The 13611-nt window shown below is 36.9% G+C and overlaps 1 protein-coding gene across 2 annotated transcripts in view; it reads right to left on the reverse strand.

Annotated features, from left to right (window-relative positions):
* The window catches only part of EIF2AK2 (eukaryotic translation initiation factor 2 alpha kinase 2), a 49488-nt gene that overhangs the window by 12550 nt on the left and 23327 nt on the right, over positions 1-13611 (reverse strand). For both annotated transcript variants that reach the window (XR_011557478.1, XM_070734131.1), the window contains exons 10-12: positions 10631-10747; positions 6882-7013; positions 4535-4715 (exon numbers count right to left, since the gene is read on the reverse strand). Coding sequence is in view for 1 of the 2 variants with exons in the window: in XM_070734131.1 (XP_070590232.1) it covers positions 4535-4715; positions 6882-7013; positions 10631-10747 (430 nt within the window). In the remaining variant the exon portion in view is untranslated. The remainder of the gene's footprint in view (positions 1-4534; positions 4716-6881; positions 7014-10630; positions 10748-13611) is intronic.

Here is a 13611-nt window from a genome sequence, read left to right on the forward strand (position 1 = left end):
AAACCTTCCCTACCAGACCTTCCCCTATGTCACTCACAAACATATTAAAAAGAATAGGACCCAGAACAGACCCTTGTGGCACACCGCTTGTAACCTGACTCTGCTCAGAATACTCGCCATTCACAACAACCCTCTGGTGTCTATGCTTCAGCCAGCTGCAAATCCATTGAACTATCCAGGGATTAAGTCCAATCTTCACTAATTTATCTATCAGCTCTTTATGTGGAACCGTATCAAAGGCTTTGCTGAAGTCCAGGTAGGCAATATCCACGGCACCACCTTCATCCAACACCTTTGTGACATAGTCAAAGAAATCAATGAGATTAGTCTGACATGATTTGCCTTCAGTAAAGCCATGCTGATTTGGGTCCAATAAGTTATTGTTTTTTAGGTGCTGATTTATCCTCTTTTTCAGTAGAGTCTCCATCATTTTAACGACAACTGATGTCAAGCTAACTGGCCTGTAGTTACCAGCTTCTTCTCTACTGCCCTTCTTGTGGATAGGCACAACACTTGCCATTCTCCAATCCTCAGGAACATCTCCTGTTAACAAGGATTGGTTAAACAAATCAGTCAGGGGGGTAGCAATGACAGATCTGAGTTCTTTAAGAACTCTGGGGTGGATGCCATCTGGACCCATTGCCTTATTTATCTTTAATCGTTCAAGTTCTTCTAAGACATCGGCTTCTAAGATCACTGGAGCTGAATCCGTACAGTTGGAATCAATGCTATATCCCTCTATAGTATTATTTTGTAAGGTGTCTTTTGAGAAAACTGAACAGAAGTAGCTATTGAAATGGTCAGCGATCTCCTTATTCCCATTAATGCATGTATTTTTCCCGGTACTAAGCTTCGTGATGCCGCAGTTTTTCTTCTTCTTATCACTAATATATCTGAAGAAGGTTTTATCTCCCTTCTTTAGAGATTTGGCAATTTCTTCCTCTTTTGAGGCTTTAGCAGCATATATTATCTGTTTCGCCTCCTTCTGTCTCATTTTATACACCTCCCTATCAGCTATACTTCCAGACTCTTTATACCTCCTATAGGCAGCCTTTTTTTCATTGACTATAGTCCTTACATCAGTGCTAAACCATAGCGGATACATGACAAAAATATTCCAAATATAGAAAGTCAGGCAAGGATGCCCTTTATCCCCTCTACTCTTTATATTAATGTTGGAAATATTGTTGAATAAAATTAGAGAAAATCTAGAAATGAAAGGGACGATAGTTAAAAAAGAGACCAACAAATTACAAGCTTTTGCTGACAACTTAGTATTCTTCTTAGAAGGCCCCCATGAGTCAGGCCCACCCTTGATTAGAGAATTAGAAAAATATGGTTTAATAGCTGGTCTCAAAATAAATAGACAAAAAACTAAAGTGTTAACAAAAAATATGACAGTCCAACAAGAAATAAAGTTGAAAGGAGACCTGAGCCTACAAATGGTAAAAAAAAACCCCAAATATTTAGGGATATAGCCAACAAAAAAATGCTCAACAATAAAATAAAATAATCACTAAAAATGATAGAACAAATAGATTCGTATTTTTTAAAAATTGGGAAGTTTACAATTATCTCTGTTGGGATGGATAACTATAATTAAAATGAGTATTCTTCCCAAATTATTATATTTATTTCAAGTCGTCCCACTTAAATTACATACATTTTTTTTTTGTAAATTTAGATAAAATGACAAAAAAAATTATTTGGCAAAACAAAAAAATTAGAATAAAAAAGATTGATTTGCAAGACGATAAAAGTAGAGGAGGTTTTGGTCTTCCAGACTGGAGTTGTATCAGACTGCAGCAATGCTAGTCTGGGTTAGAGAATGGGTCACTTTGGACAATAATAGAATATTGGCATTAGAAGGTCATAATTTAGAAACAGGTTGGCATTCCTTTCTATGGAGTAAGGGGAAAATTCCAACATATTTTCAAAAGCACGTAATTGAGATGCAATAATTACAATATGGACAGAGATAAAAAGGAAACATTATTATAAAGTATTGAATTGTCTTTCAGTGATGGAAGCAGTGATATACCCAAATGCACTTGACAAAGATATGGTAAAGAATTATAAAGATATTTTAGATGAAACCGGAAAACTTAAAAACAGGAAGAACTTTGCACTCAAAATATAATTATAGATGGTTGGCCGTACGTACAAATACAATCTAGGTATAAAATGGATATGAAAGAATATGGAATAAGTATGACATCAAGCACATTAGACAAACCTTTGACTGGCCCCCAAAATAAAATTATTTTAAGATTATTGCAATATGAAAGGAATGAAGATGTAGTAAAAGGACCCATGGACAACTGCAGCTAGGATTACTTTTGCCCAATTTTGGAAAAAATGTAGAGACTCCCCCAGAAAAAGTAATAATAAATAAAACTTATAACTGTTCCGAAATGGATAAACTTACAATGGAACGAAGGGGCCAAAAGGATTCTGAATATTATGAGACGTGGGAACAGTAGTATAAATGGATCAAAATAAAGAAAGGAAATAAGAAGGTCATGAGTGACTCACAAAATTAGTAAAAATATAAAATGCAAATATGTAAATAAAAAAGGATATAATTATATGTACATTTTTAAAAATGAATAATTATGTTAAAGTGATAAGTTTGAATAAAGGTATTGTGATGATATGTGTTTATGTAACAATGCAGAATTACTGAAAATATATTTGTTATTGTTTTTAAAAAAATACTTGAACAATAATAAAGTTTTTCTTAAAAAAATAGAAAATACCATTCACTGAAAATACCATATAAAAATTAAAACAATAAATAAAGCAATAAATGTACCTAGTTGTCTTCTTCATTAAAGGTTCTTCTAATCTGTGCAAAGGTTCTTCTAATCTGTGCTCTCTACATGGGGCTACCTTTGAAAAGTGTTCGGAAACTTCAGATCGTGCAGAATGCAGCTGCGAGAGCAATCATGGGCCTCCCAAGGCATGCCCATGTTACACCAACACTCCGCAGTCTGCATTGGTTGCCGATCAATTTCCGGTCACAATTCAAAGTGTTGGTTATGACCTATAAAGCCCTTCATGGCATCGGACCAGAATACCTCCGGGACCACCTTCTGCCGCATGAATCCCAGCGACCGGTTAGGTCCCACAGAGTTGGCCTTCTCCGGGTCCCGTCGACTAAGCAACGTCATTTGGCGGGACCCAGGAGAAGAGCCTTCTCTGTGGCGGCCCCGACCCTCTGGAACCAGCTCCCCCCAGATATCATGGTTGCCCCCACCCTCCTTGCCTTTCGCAAGCTCCTTAAAACCCACCTCTGTCGTCAGGCATGGGGGAATTGAAATTTCCCTTCCCCGTAGGCTTATATAATTTATATATAGTATGCTAGTATATATGAGTGGTTCTTTAAATTGGGGTTTTTTAGATTGTCTTTTAATATTAGATTTGTTTACATTGTCTTTTTATATTGTTGTTAGCCGCCCCGAGTCTTCGGAGAGGGGCGGCATACAAATCTAATAAATAAATAAATAAAAATTGCTCATAGGAACTCTGAATCTCTGGCTCTGAGATTTCTAGTTCAAGTAACAATCTTAATAAAGCTTGATATAATGCAGAGACTAAACAGGTTGAAGGAAAGGGTTGTGGTTCCCTCATTTTTTTTTCTGCATGTTCCTTTGTAAAACTGAAATACATATAACTAGATATCAACCCCGGCCTGACAGATATTCCTGTCTTTCATTCAGAAGCTCAAGGCAGCACATATAGCACTTTTCCTATTTTGTTCCCGCAACTACCCATGAAGTAGATTGGGTTGAGATTATTTACTTGACTAATTATTTGACCCATAATTATGGGATATGTTGTGTTCATTTAAAATATTCACAGAAAATCTGTGATTGGTTAAGACGCGTCTATTCAGAAAATAGCCGCGAAGGTTAAATAGTTGTCAGTTAAGAAAAGCCCGCCGTTTTAAGAGAGTATAAATAGGGCAACGGATTAGCCGTTGCCCTCATTCGGAAAACTGCCATTCCAATGCTTGTATTATGCCTCGTTATGAATAAACCAGTTCTGATTAAACTACCGGAGTCCTGACTTTTCAGGATAGACTAGACCTTCTTTATTATTCCAATATTATAATGATTGTACCAGTTCTCACCAAAATCTAAACCTAAATCTAGGGCTTAATTTCTAAGTTTTGCATCATTGAGATCTTCTACATAATGTACGCATGGCTTCTTTCCTCTCTGCAATAAAACAAATTATCTAGAGTATTGAGTCCTGAGGCTTATGCTAGTATCTAGGCCTGAATGCAGGGTTGAATTTCAGGAAAAATACTGTAGAGCTTTAATACTTTACCCATAGAAATAAAGTCACATCTCATTCAGGGTGAATGAAAAAAAGGAGCCTATATAATTCAGTCAAAATTATTAACATTGTATACCTAGTTTTATTTCTGTAATACACACTGTAATATTTTACAAAAGGATTTTCAAAAACTTCCAATAAGAATATTGTTCACGTGGCAAGACCTGATATTTTGAATGACACTACATACCTTGAGATCTCTATGAATTAAATTCTTAGAATGGATATGATCCACTCCGTCCACTATTTGCTGAAATAGAATTATAGATTCATCTTTATCAGAAACTCCATTTTTGTTAAGTAACCATTTTGATAGATCTTGTTTTTCACATAATTCCATAATAATGAAGAGGCAGTCATGTTGTGTTGACCTGTCAAGAGTTTAAGACAAAAAAGAAAATAATATTAAAACTATCCACCTCCCAATTGCTTTATGGACATCAGTGGCAGGTCCAATTGTTTGCATGGATCTAACCATTTTGTTTAATAATGGAGTTCAAATAGAATGGTTAGTTATATCATGGAGAAATCCACGATATAACTAACCATGTTTCAAATAAAGTTCTAAGCTATCAGTAAAAGCCAGTTTCTATATCAATTCCAAAGGATGACAGAAAGCCCAATGTAATTTAGATAAAAAGTTAGTAACTCACATACAGAAAATATACAATAAAATTATTTACTTCTAAAAGCTAAATAAAAGCAAGCACTCTCTCTTCTATAGCTGCACCACCAAAGCCAAAATGGTTCCTATTCTTGCAGCCTTCTAGAACCTTGGCAAGGTCCTAGGACAGTGATGGTGAACCTATGGCACGGGTGCCACAGGTGGCACACGGAGCCATATCTGCTGGCATGTGAGCCATTGCCCTAGCTCAACTCCAACATGCATGTGTGTGCCAGCCAGCTAATTTTTGGCTTGCACAGAGGGTCTGAGAGGCCATTTTTGGCTTCCAGAGAGCCTCCAGGGGGGTGGGGAGAGCGTTTTTACCCTCCCTCGGCTCCAGGGAAGCCTTTGGAACCTGGGAAGTGCAAAACACAGGCCTACTGGGCCCACCAGAAGTTGGGAAATAGGTCATTTCCAGCCTCCAGAGGGCCTCCGGGGCACAGGGGGAGCTGTTTTCACCCTCCACAGGGATTGAATTATGGCTGTGGGCACTCGTGCATGCGTGATACCACACATGCAAACTCTTTTGGCACCCGAGGAAAAAAAAGGTTTGTCATCACTGTCCTAGGAAATATAAAAATTTGAGTAGGCCTGGTGCAGAATGTGAGAATTTGGTCAATAAGTGGTTATTGTTTGATTGTATTAATGCTCTGATGTATTATTACTCTATTTTTAGAAGAATAACGATAATAGAATCATAGAAGATTGACGGCAGAAAAAGACCTCATGGTCCATCTAGTTTGCCCTTATACTATTTCCTGTATTTTATCATAGGATGGATATATGTTTATCACAGGCATGTTTAAATTCAGTTACTATGGATTTACCAACCACCTCTACTGGAAGTTTGTTCCAAGGATCTACTACTTTAAGTGAAATAATATTTTCTCACATTACTTCTAATCTTTCCCCCAACTAACCTCAGATTGTGTCCCCTTGTCCTTGTGTTCACTTTCCTATTAAAAACACTTCCCTCCTGAACCTTATTTAACCCTTTGATATATTTAAATGTTTCGATCATGTCCCCCCTTTTCCTTCTGTCCTCCAGACTATACAGATTGAGTTCATTAAGTCTTTCCTGATAAGTTTTATGCTTAAGACCTTCCACCATTTTTGTAGCCCGTCTTTGGACCCGTTCAATTCTATCAATATCTTTTTGTAGGTGAGGTCTCCAGAATTGAACACAGTATTCCAAATGTGGTCTCACCAGCGCTCTATACAGCGGAATCACATCACTTACAGGCTTGTTGGGTTGAAGTGCTTTAACATAAATCCTGATATGGAAACATTAACAATTTGACTCTGTGAGTCAAATGCAGTTTCGTGCAAAGTCAGCACTGGCAGCTCTCACCTCTTTATGAAGCGTACTTTATAGTTCAGGGCTACATCCTATGGCTGACCTGATACCCAGCATTCAGCTGCCTGTGGCAAGTATCCAGGCACAGTGGCATGGCTGGGCCGGTGGCATGCTTTAAGGCCCTATGAATCCCAACTGGAGGCACCTGCATGGATGCAGGGGCAATCAGCTGGTGAGTGGCTGTGTGGCGCTGCCACCGGAAGCCCCGTCACCTCCCTGCTCTTCATCCCGGGTGCCTGCTCTGTTACCTGCTGCCTGTTGCCACTTGCCTAAAACCGGTCAGGAGAGTGGCCTGCTGACGAGCCACTGTTGGTGCTGCCCTCCGCCACAGCCTCGCCCGTCGCTGCAATCACCGTCTCCGATGTGTGCTTCTCCATGCCCTTCCCACCACCACCAACCCCAGGTATGGGTATGCCGAACCCCAGATCGGGGCTCGACACTAACTAAGCATAAACAAAACAGATACTGAAAATGTTTTCTTAAAAAAAAAAACACTTTATGTAATGATGAAATTACCTGCTATTATCATCACTGCTATCAGGAAACTGGAAAATGTCGTGTCCATGCCAACAAGTATAATATTGAACAATGTGGTTGTGATTCAATTTTGCCAATGCTTTTACTTCTTTTTCTTCATTGTCATTTTCGCTGTTATAGTTGGGCCAAAACAACAATCATAATAACATCAATAAAAACCCTTTGTTGCTAACAATTGGTCCAAAAGCCTACAACGCAGAATTATTTCCAGAATTAGCTATTTAAAAGACTAATTACGTGTCCTCGGAGAGGAGCAGCATAGAAATCCAATTAACTACGAGCGCAGACACAAAATTACTCAGCAGCATTTATAAATTTTTAATTAATTACGAAATGGAGGTGGAGATAGTCAAAGAAAATATGATCAGTTGGGGGAAAAATTTCGGATATTCGATTGAATTAGATAAATGAGAAAAAATGTGGTCCTTTAATTGGCAAATTACCAAGTCAAATGCATTTAAAAAAAACCAATGTAAGATGTTCTACCATTGGCATCTAGCACCCAAGAGAATCTCAAAAATGTTCCCTAATGGATCGCTGCTGTGCTGGAAACGTAAAAAAGAAGAAGGATCTTTGTATTATTCATAGTGGACGTGTATTAAAGCCAAAACCTATTAGAAAATTATAGAGGAATGGTTAATAGAAATTTTAAAAGAAAAAATAGGGGGGGGGAAACAGAATTTTTTTAATTAGGAATTTTTAATAAATCATATAAAGAAGAAGATAAATATTTGGTTACACATATTTTAACATTAGCTAGAATAACATACACTCAACTATGGAAAAGCGAGGACATTCCAAAAGAAGAAATGATTATTAAATTATTTTTGGAATGTGCTGAAATGGATGTGCTAACTAAAAATTAGATGGGAAAGAAGAAACGGATTATTATAGAATTTGGGATAAATTTTACAATTGCTTTAAACAAAGAAACAATCAAATAAGTGAAATATAATGCAAGGTTTAAAAGATTAATAATCAATATGTTTATCTCTTTTTTCAAAATTGGAAACTAGATTTTCTTGCTTTTTTGAAGTTCTTTTTTTTCCTATTCTCTTTCAAGTTCTTTAAAATGTTTCTTTTCTTTTCTATTTTTTCTTTCATAAAATGTACAGTATTTATAGTGAACATAGACTAAAATGTTTTCAATTTCATGTAAAAACATATACAACTCCGTATGTGCTTCTGACGACAATCGGGATGTAAATCATCCTGGATATGTGTATTTTTCTTTTATGTTTGTGTTTTCATATGTCTGTTTCATTTTAAATTAATTTTTTTTAAAAATCAAATAAATAAATAATAATTAACATACATATTTTTCCATAAAAAGGAACAGGAATCTGATTTGGAATTCTGCAAACATGTATCAGAAAATATACGCAGATAATAAAATCATAAAAAAAGGAAACTATAAAAAATTAATGATGCAACTAAGTTTTACTATTAACATAGAAAATGTTCTAATGTAAAAATCAGACTTAACAAAAATAGCATATAGAAATTCATATATGTATTAGACAAAGATTTGATTTGATTTAATTTATTTTTATGCCGATCAACTCCTGAAGGACTCTAGGTGGCTTATAACAGGATATAGGAATTACATTTAAAAACATCATAAAAGATTTAAAAACAGTTAAAAAATCACATCACAAAATCGCAGCCTTCTCTGTGGCTGCCCCGGCTCTATGGAACCAACTCCCACCCTACAGGCCTTCCACAAAGTCATGAACACCTGGCTTTGCCAGCAGGCCTGGGGGCCATGAATTGTACATCAAACTGTATGAATGGTGTATATGCATATGATTATGACTGTTTTTATACAAATAGGTTTTATTATGGGGTTTATTTTTAGATATTATATTAGACTTCTTTTTATTGCTTGTATCTTTTTGTATTGTATTATATTATTATGTAAGCTGCCTTGAGTCCTTCAGGATTGGGCGGCATAGAAGTCAAATAAGTAAGTAAGTAAGTAAGTAAGTAAGTAAGTAAGTAAGTAAGTAAGTAAGTAAGTAAGTAAGTAAGTAAGTAAGTAAGTAAGTATCATTCTGGCGGACCTCACAAATGCAAGATCAACAGCCCCAAGCCTGCCCGACAAGCCAGGTCTTCAATGTTTTCCGGAAGGGCAAAAGAGTGGGGGCAATCCAGATCTCAGGGATAGTTGGTTCCAGAGAGCCGGGGCAGCCACAGAGAAGGCCCTTCCCTGCGGGGCCGGCACAGTCAACACTGTTTATAATTATTATTATTATTATTATTATTATTATTATTATTATTATTATTATTATTAATTAGATTTGTATGCCACCCCGAGTCTTCGGAGAGGGGCAGCATACAAATCTAATAAATTATTATTATTATTATTATTATTATTATTATTATTATTTAGCTAACGGGACCTGGAGAAGACCAATTCTGTGGGATCTTACCAGTCACTGGGAACTCTGAAGTAGAAGGTGATCTCTAAAGATAACCTGGCCCTGAGCCATGTAGAGCTTTAAAGGTAATAACCAACACCTTGAATTAAGCCTAGAGACCAATAGGGAGCCAGTGCCGCTCACAGAGGATTGGTTTAATGGGAGTGTACCTAGGTGTACTCACAACCACTCGCACGGCTGCATTATGGAGCAATTGTAGTCTCTGAACACTCTTCAGGGGAAGCCCCATGTAGAGTGTGTTGCAATAATACATGAGCATGAGTGACTGTGAAAAGAGCCTCCTGATCCAAATAAGGTCAAAATTGGTGCACCAGATGAACCAGTGCAATGGTCTGCCTAGCCACAGCTGTTATATGTTGGTCTAATCTTAGCCATGGGTCTAGAAGGACACCCAAATTGTGGACCCGTTCTGAGGGGAACAATTTCTCCCCCCACCCCACCCCGAGCCAAGGATGGACAGTCAAGTCTTTAGGAGGCAGTACCCACAGCCACTCGGTCTTGTCTGGGTTAAGTCTGAGCTTATTGACACCCATCCAGACACTCACAGCTTCCAGGCAGCAGCACATCACGTCCACTGCTTCACTGAACTGACACAGGGTGGAGATATACAACTGAGTATCAGTTGTATATCCTCCTGGATATCCCTAATGTATTCTTGTCTGCTTAGTTCATATACAAATTCAAATCACACAGAAATCTCCTTCTAACTCTACTTTTTACCTTTGTAAGTGATGTCCTTCATAAACAAAGCACAAGAAAGAAAAATAAAATATTTATGTTTCCATTTTGAAACTTTGTTGGTGGCAAATGCAGTTTTTCACTGTCTGAAGAACAGATTTGGATACCTAAGTATCTTCAGAGCCCAGCAAAATGATATAGGACCAACATCTGTCCTTATTGTACAACTTTTTTTTCCATACAATATTAACTCAGTCTTCTATGCATAAAATCAGAACGTCCTTCGAATAAATGATTTGAAAGACTTATTTGAAATGCATGCTACATAAGTCATTAAGATTCTGCCCAAACTGTTTCAAAACCTGTTAGAACCTCTCTGTTCAGGAGCAGTCCTGCATGTGTGATGAGGATCAAGTATGACATATACAGATATTCTTCATTTAACAATCATTCATTTAACAACTGTTAGAAGTTTTGATGGCACTGACTCACAATGGGTCCTTGCACCCACAATCATTGCAGCATCCCCATGGTCACATATTGCGATCCCAGCACCTGATTACCAACTTACACTTATAAAAAAATAAAAGGAAGCACAGCATAACGTACCTTAAAAGAATGCGTTTGATAGCACATACTCTATCATCTGTGACATTCTTTGCCTTGAAAACATTTCCAAAACCACCAGAACCAATACTCTCTATATCATCAAACTCTTCAAGAAATCTGTTTTAAAAACAATTAAAATCTTAGAATGCCATATAGCAAAATGTTTGAAAATATTTATATATATATTATTATAATAATATAAATATAATATAATATAATTTGCTACATAGATCTATAACCAAGCAAACATATTTGCTCACCTTCATCTGTACCAAGAAACTTCAACAAACTTCTTATATAATATTCTTATATCCCTGCATTTCCATCTTAAAAGTGCCTAACAGTATGACTATTCCAGAATTCAATTCTGAGGAATGTATTAAAAAAAAGAGTACAAATAATTAACTATGCAATGGGAAAAGAGCTTTTGCAAAGTATAATAGGTTGATCAAAATACTCTTCTTTGAAGCATTAAAACATTGATATCCTCTGGAAGGCTCATCATGACCACTTTGAAGGGGTTTTCCATGCAGGTGCCCAGACAAAAAACATTTCTAGTGGGTTTGTAGGCAAAAAGGCTGTGACTACACAGGCATGAAGGGACAACGATGAGAATAACAAAACTCTTTCAAATTGTCATGGCTTTGGCTATATCCTTTTAGAACAATGTCAGTATTTTTTTAAAAAAAATGCAAATAAAATTACTTATATCTTTTGAATGCATTTCACAGGGAATCTAATCTATTGGTTTTGTGGTAGTCCCATCAGCATTTAAGTAACACAATAAGCCTACATTCAGAATATTGTAGCGCCTACTCTATAGTATAGGACAGAGGTAGGCAAAGTTGGCTCTTCTATGACTTGTGGACTTCAACTCCCAGAATTCCTGACCAATCATGTTAGCTCAGGAATTCTTGAGAATTGAAATCCACATGTCAACTTTGCCTACCCCTTGTATAGGATCATCGCCCAATGGACAATGATGGATAGTTTTCTGAATTGATACAGCTATGGAAGTAGCCTAACCAGTTTAAACTTATGCTGTCCACTTAAATCCTTGTATTGTTTAGAAGGAGTTCCAAATCAGTCAGAAGCTCTGAATTTATCTTAAGAATTAAAGGAAACAGCAAGTCTATTTGGTGTAGAATATATTTACAAATCTCCTGTTCGCCGTAGCTCAAATGAACTCAAAACTATTCTTCAGAAATCTATAGGGGCCACATTAAAAGTATCACTGGCTGCCATCAGATCTGTTTTCCAGAATACCTCTGAAAAAACACTACTAACATTAAAGAGCGTTAGTATTTCTATCATCTGCAAGTTGGTGCAATAAAGAAAATAAAAAAGGCAACATGATAAACATTTCCGCTTCAAAATATTTATTCTCATCTCTTTAAATTCCGCCTGTGAACTGGAAGGGTCAGCAGAAAACTTTGCCTCTTTTGGACAGGTCAGCAAATTTGAAGAAATGGGCAGCATTAGGTTACAATTTTTATTCATTCAACTGCTGACGCCAAGCAAAATAAATTATCTCTCAAACGTTTGTAGAAAAGGAGAGAGCAGGGCAACATCATTTGGTATTTTTCTAAAACTGTCCTATAATTAAAGACTATATTTGACATTTTTAGCTACCACTTAGACATCAATGCACAAAATGGAGGATGCTGAAGAGTTCACTATCAAAAAATATTTGTCTGAATGAGTTTCTGATGAACAGGTGTCTTATCACTTCCATTCCAGCATTTGAAAATCGAAAACAGCCAGATAGTTACTGTCATCCAGACATTTGTGAAATCAAAATGAATGTTTGAGGACAAAGAGATTTTATCGCATAATAATAATAATAATAATAATAATAATAATAATAATAACAATAACAACAACAAACAACAATAGAGTTAGAAGGGATTTTGGAGGTCTTCTAGTCCAACCCCCTGCTTAGGCAGGAAACCTTAAACTACTTCAGACAAATGGTTATGTAACATTTTCTTTAAAACTTCCAGTGTTGGAGCAGTCACAACTTCTGGAGGCAAGCTGTTCCACTGGTTAATTGTTCTAACTGTCAGGAAATTTCTCCTTAGTTTGTAAGTTACTTCTCTCCTTGTTTAATTTCCACCCATTACTTCTTGTTCTACCCTCAAGTGCTTTGGAGAATAGGTTGACTCCTTCTTCTTTGTGGAAACCCCTGAGATATTGGAACACTGCTATCAAGTCTTCCCTGGTCCTTCTTTTCATTAAACTAGCCATGCCCAGTTCCTGCAATCGTTTTCATATGTTTTAGCCTCCAGTCCCCTAATCATCATTGTTGTTCTTCTCTGTACTCTTTTTCTAGAGTGTCAACATTCTTTTTGCATCGTGGCGACCAAAACTGAATGCAGTATTCCAAGTGTGGCCTTACCAAGGCCTTGTAAAGTGGTATTAATCCCTCTGTTAATGCAGTCTAGAACTGTGTTGGCTTTTCGGCACCTGCTGCCCATTGATGGCTCATATTTAAATGGTTTGTCACAAGGATTTCAAGATACCTCTCACAGTTACTACTGTTGAGCAATGTACCAGAGATACTGTACCTGTGCATTTTGTGTTTTTGTTGCCTAAGTGTAGAACCTTACTTTTTTCACAATTGAATTTCATTTTGTTAGATAGCCCCCATTGTTTAAGTTTGTCAAAATCCCTCTGTATTTTGCGCCTATCTTCTGGAGGGTTGGCTATTTCTGCCAGTTTGGTGTCATCTGCAAATTTGATGAGTTCTCCATCTATCCCCTCGGTCCAAGTCATTGATGAAGATGTTGAAGAGTACTGGGCCTAAAACAGAGCCTTGGGATATTCCACTGCATACATCCCTCCATTGAGTACTATACATTGAGTACGGTTGGTTAGCCAATTTTGAATCCATCTGGTAGTGTTGCTGTTCATGCCACATTTTTCTACTTTATTCAGTAGTAGGTTATGGTCTACTTTGTCAAAAGCCTTACTGAAGTCCA

Source organism: Erythrolamprus reginae, chromosome 1 (genome assembly GCF_031021105.1).
Source record: "Erythrolamprus reginae isolate rEryReg1 chromosome 1, rEryReg1.hap1, whole genome shotgun sequence".
Lineage (NCBI taxonomy): Eukaryota > Metazoa > Chordata > Lepidosauria > Squamata > Dipsadidae > Erythrolamprus > Erythrolamprus reginae.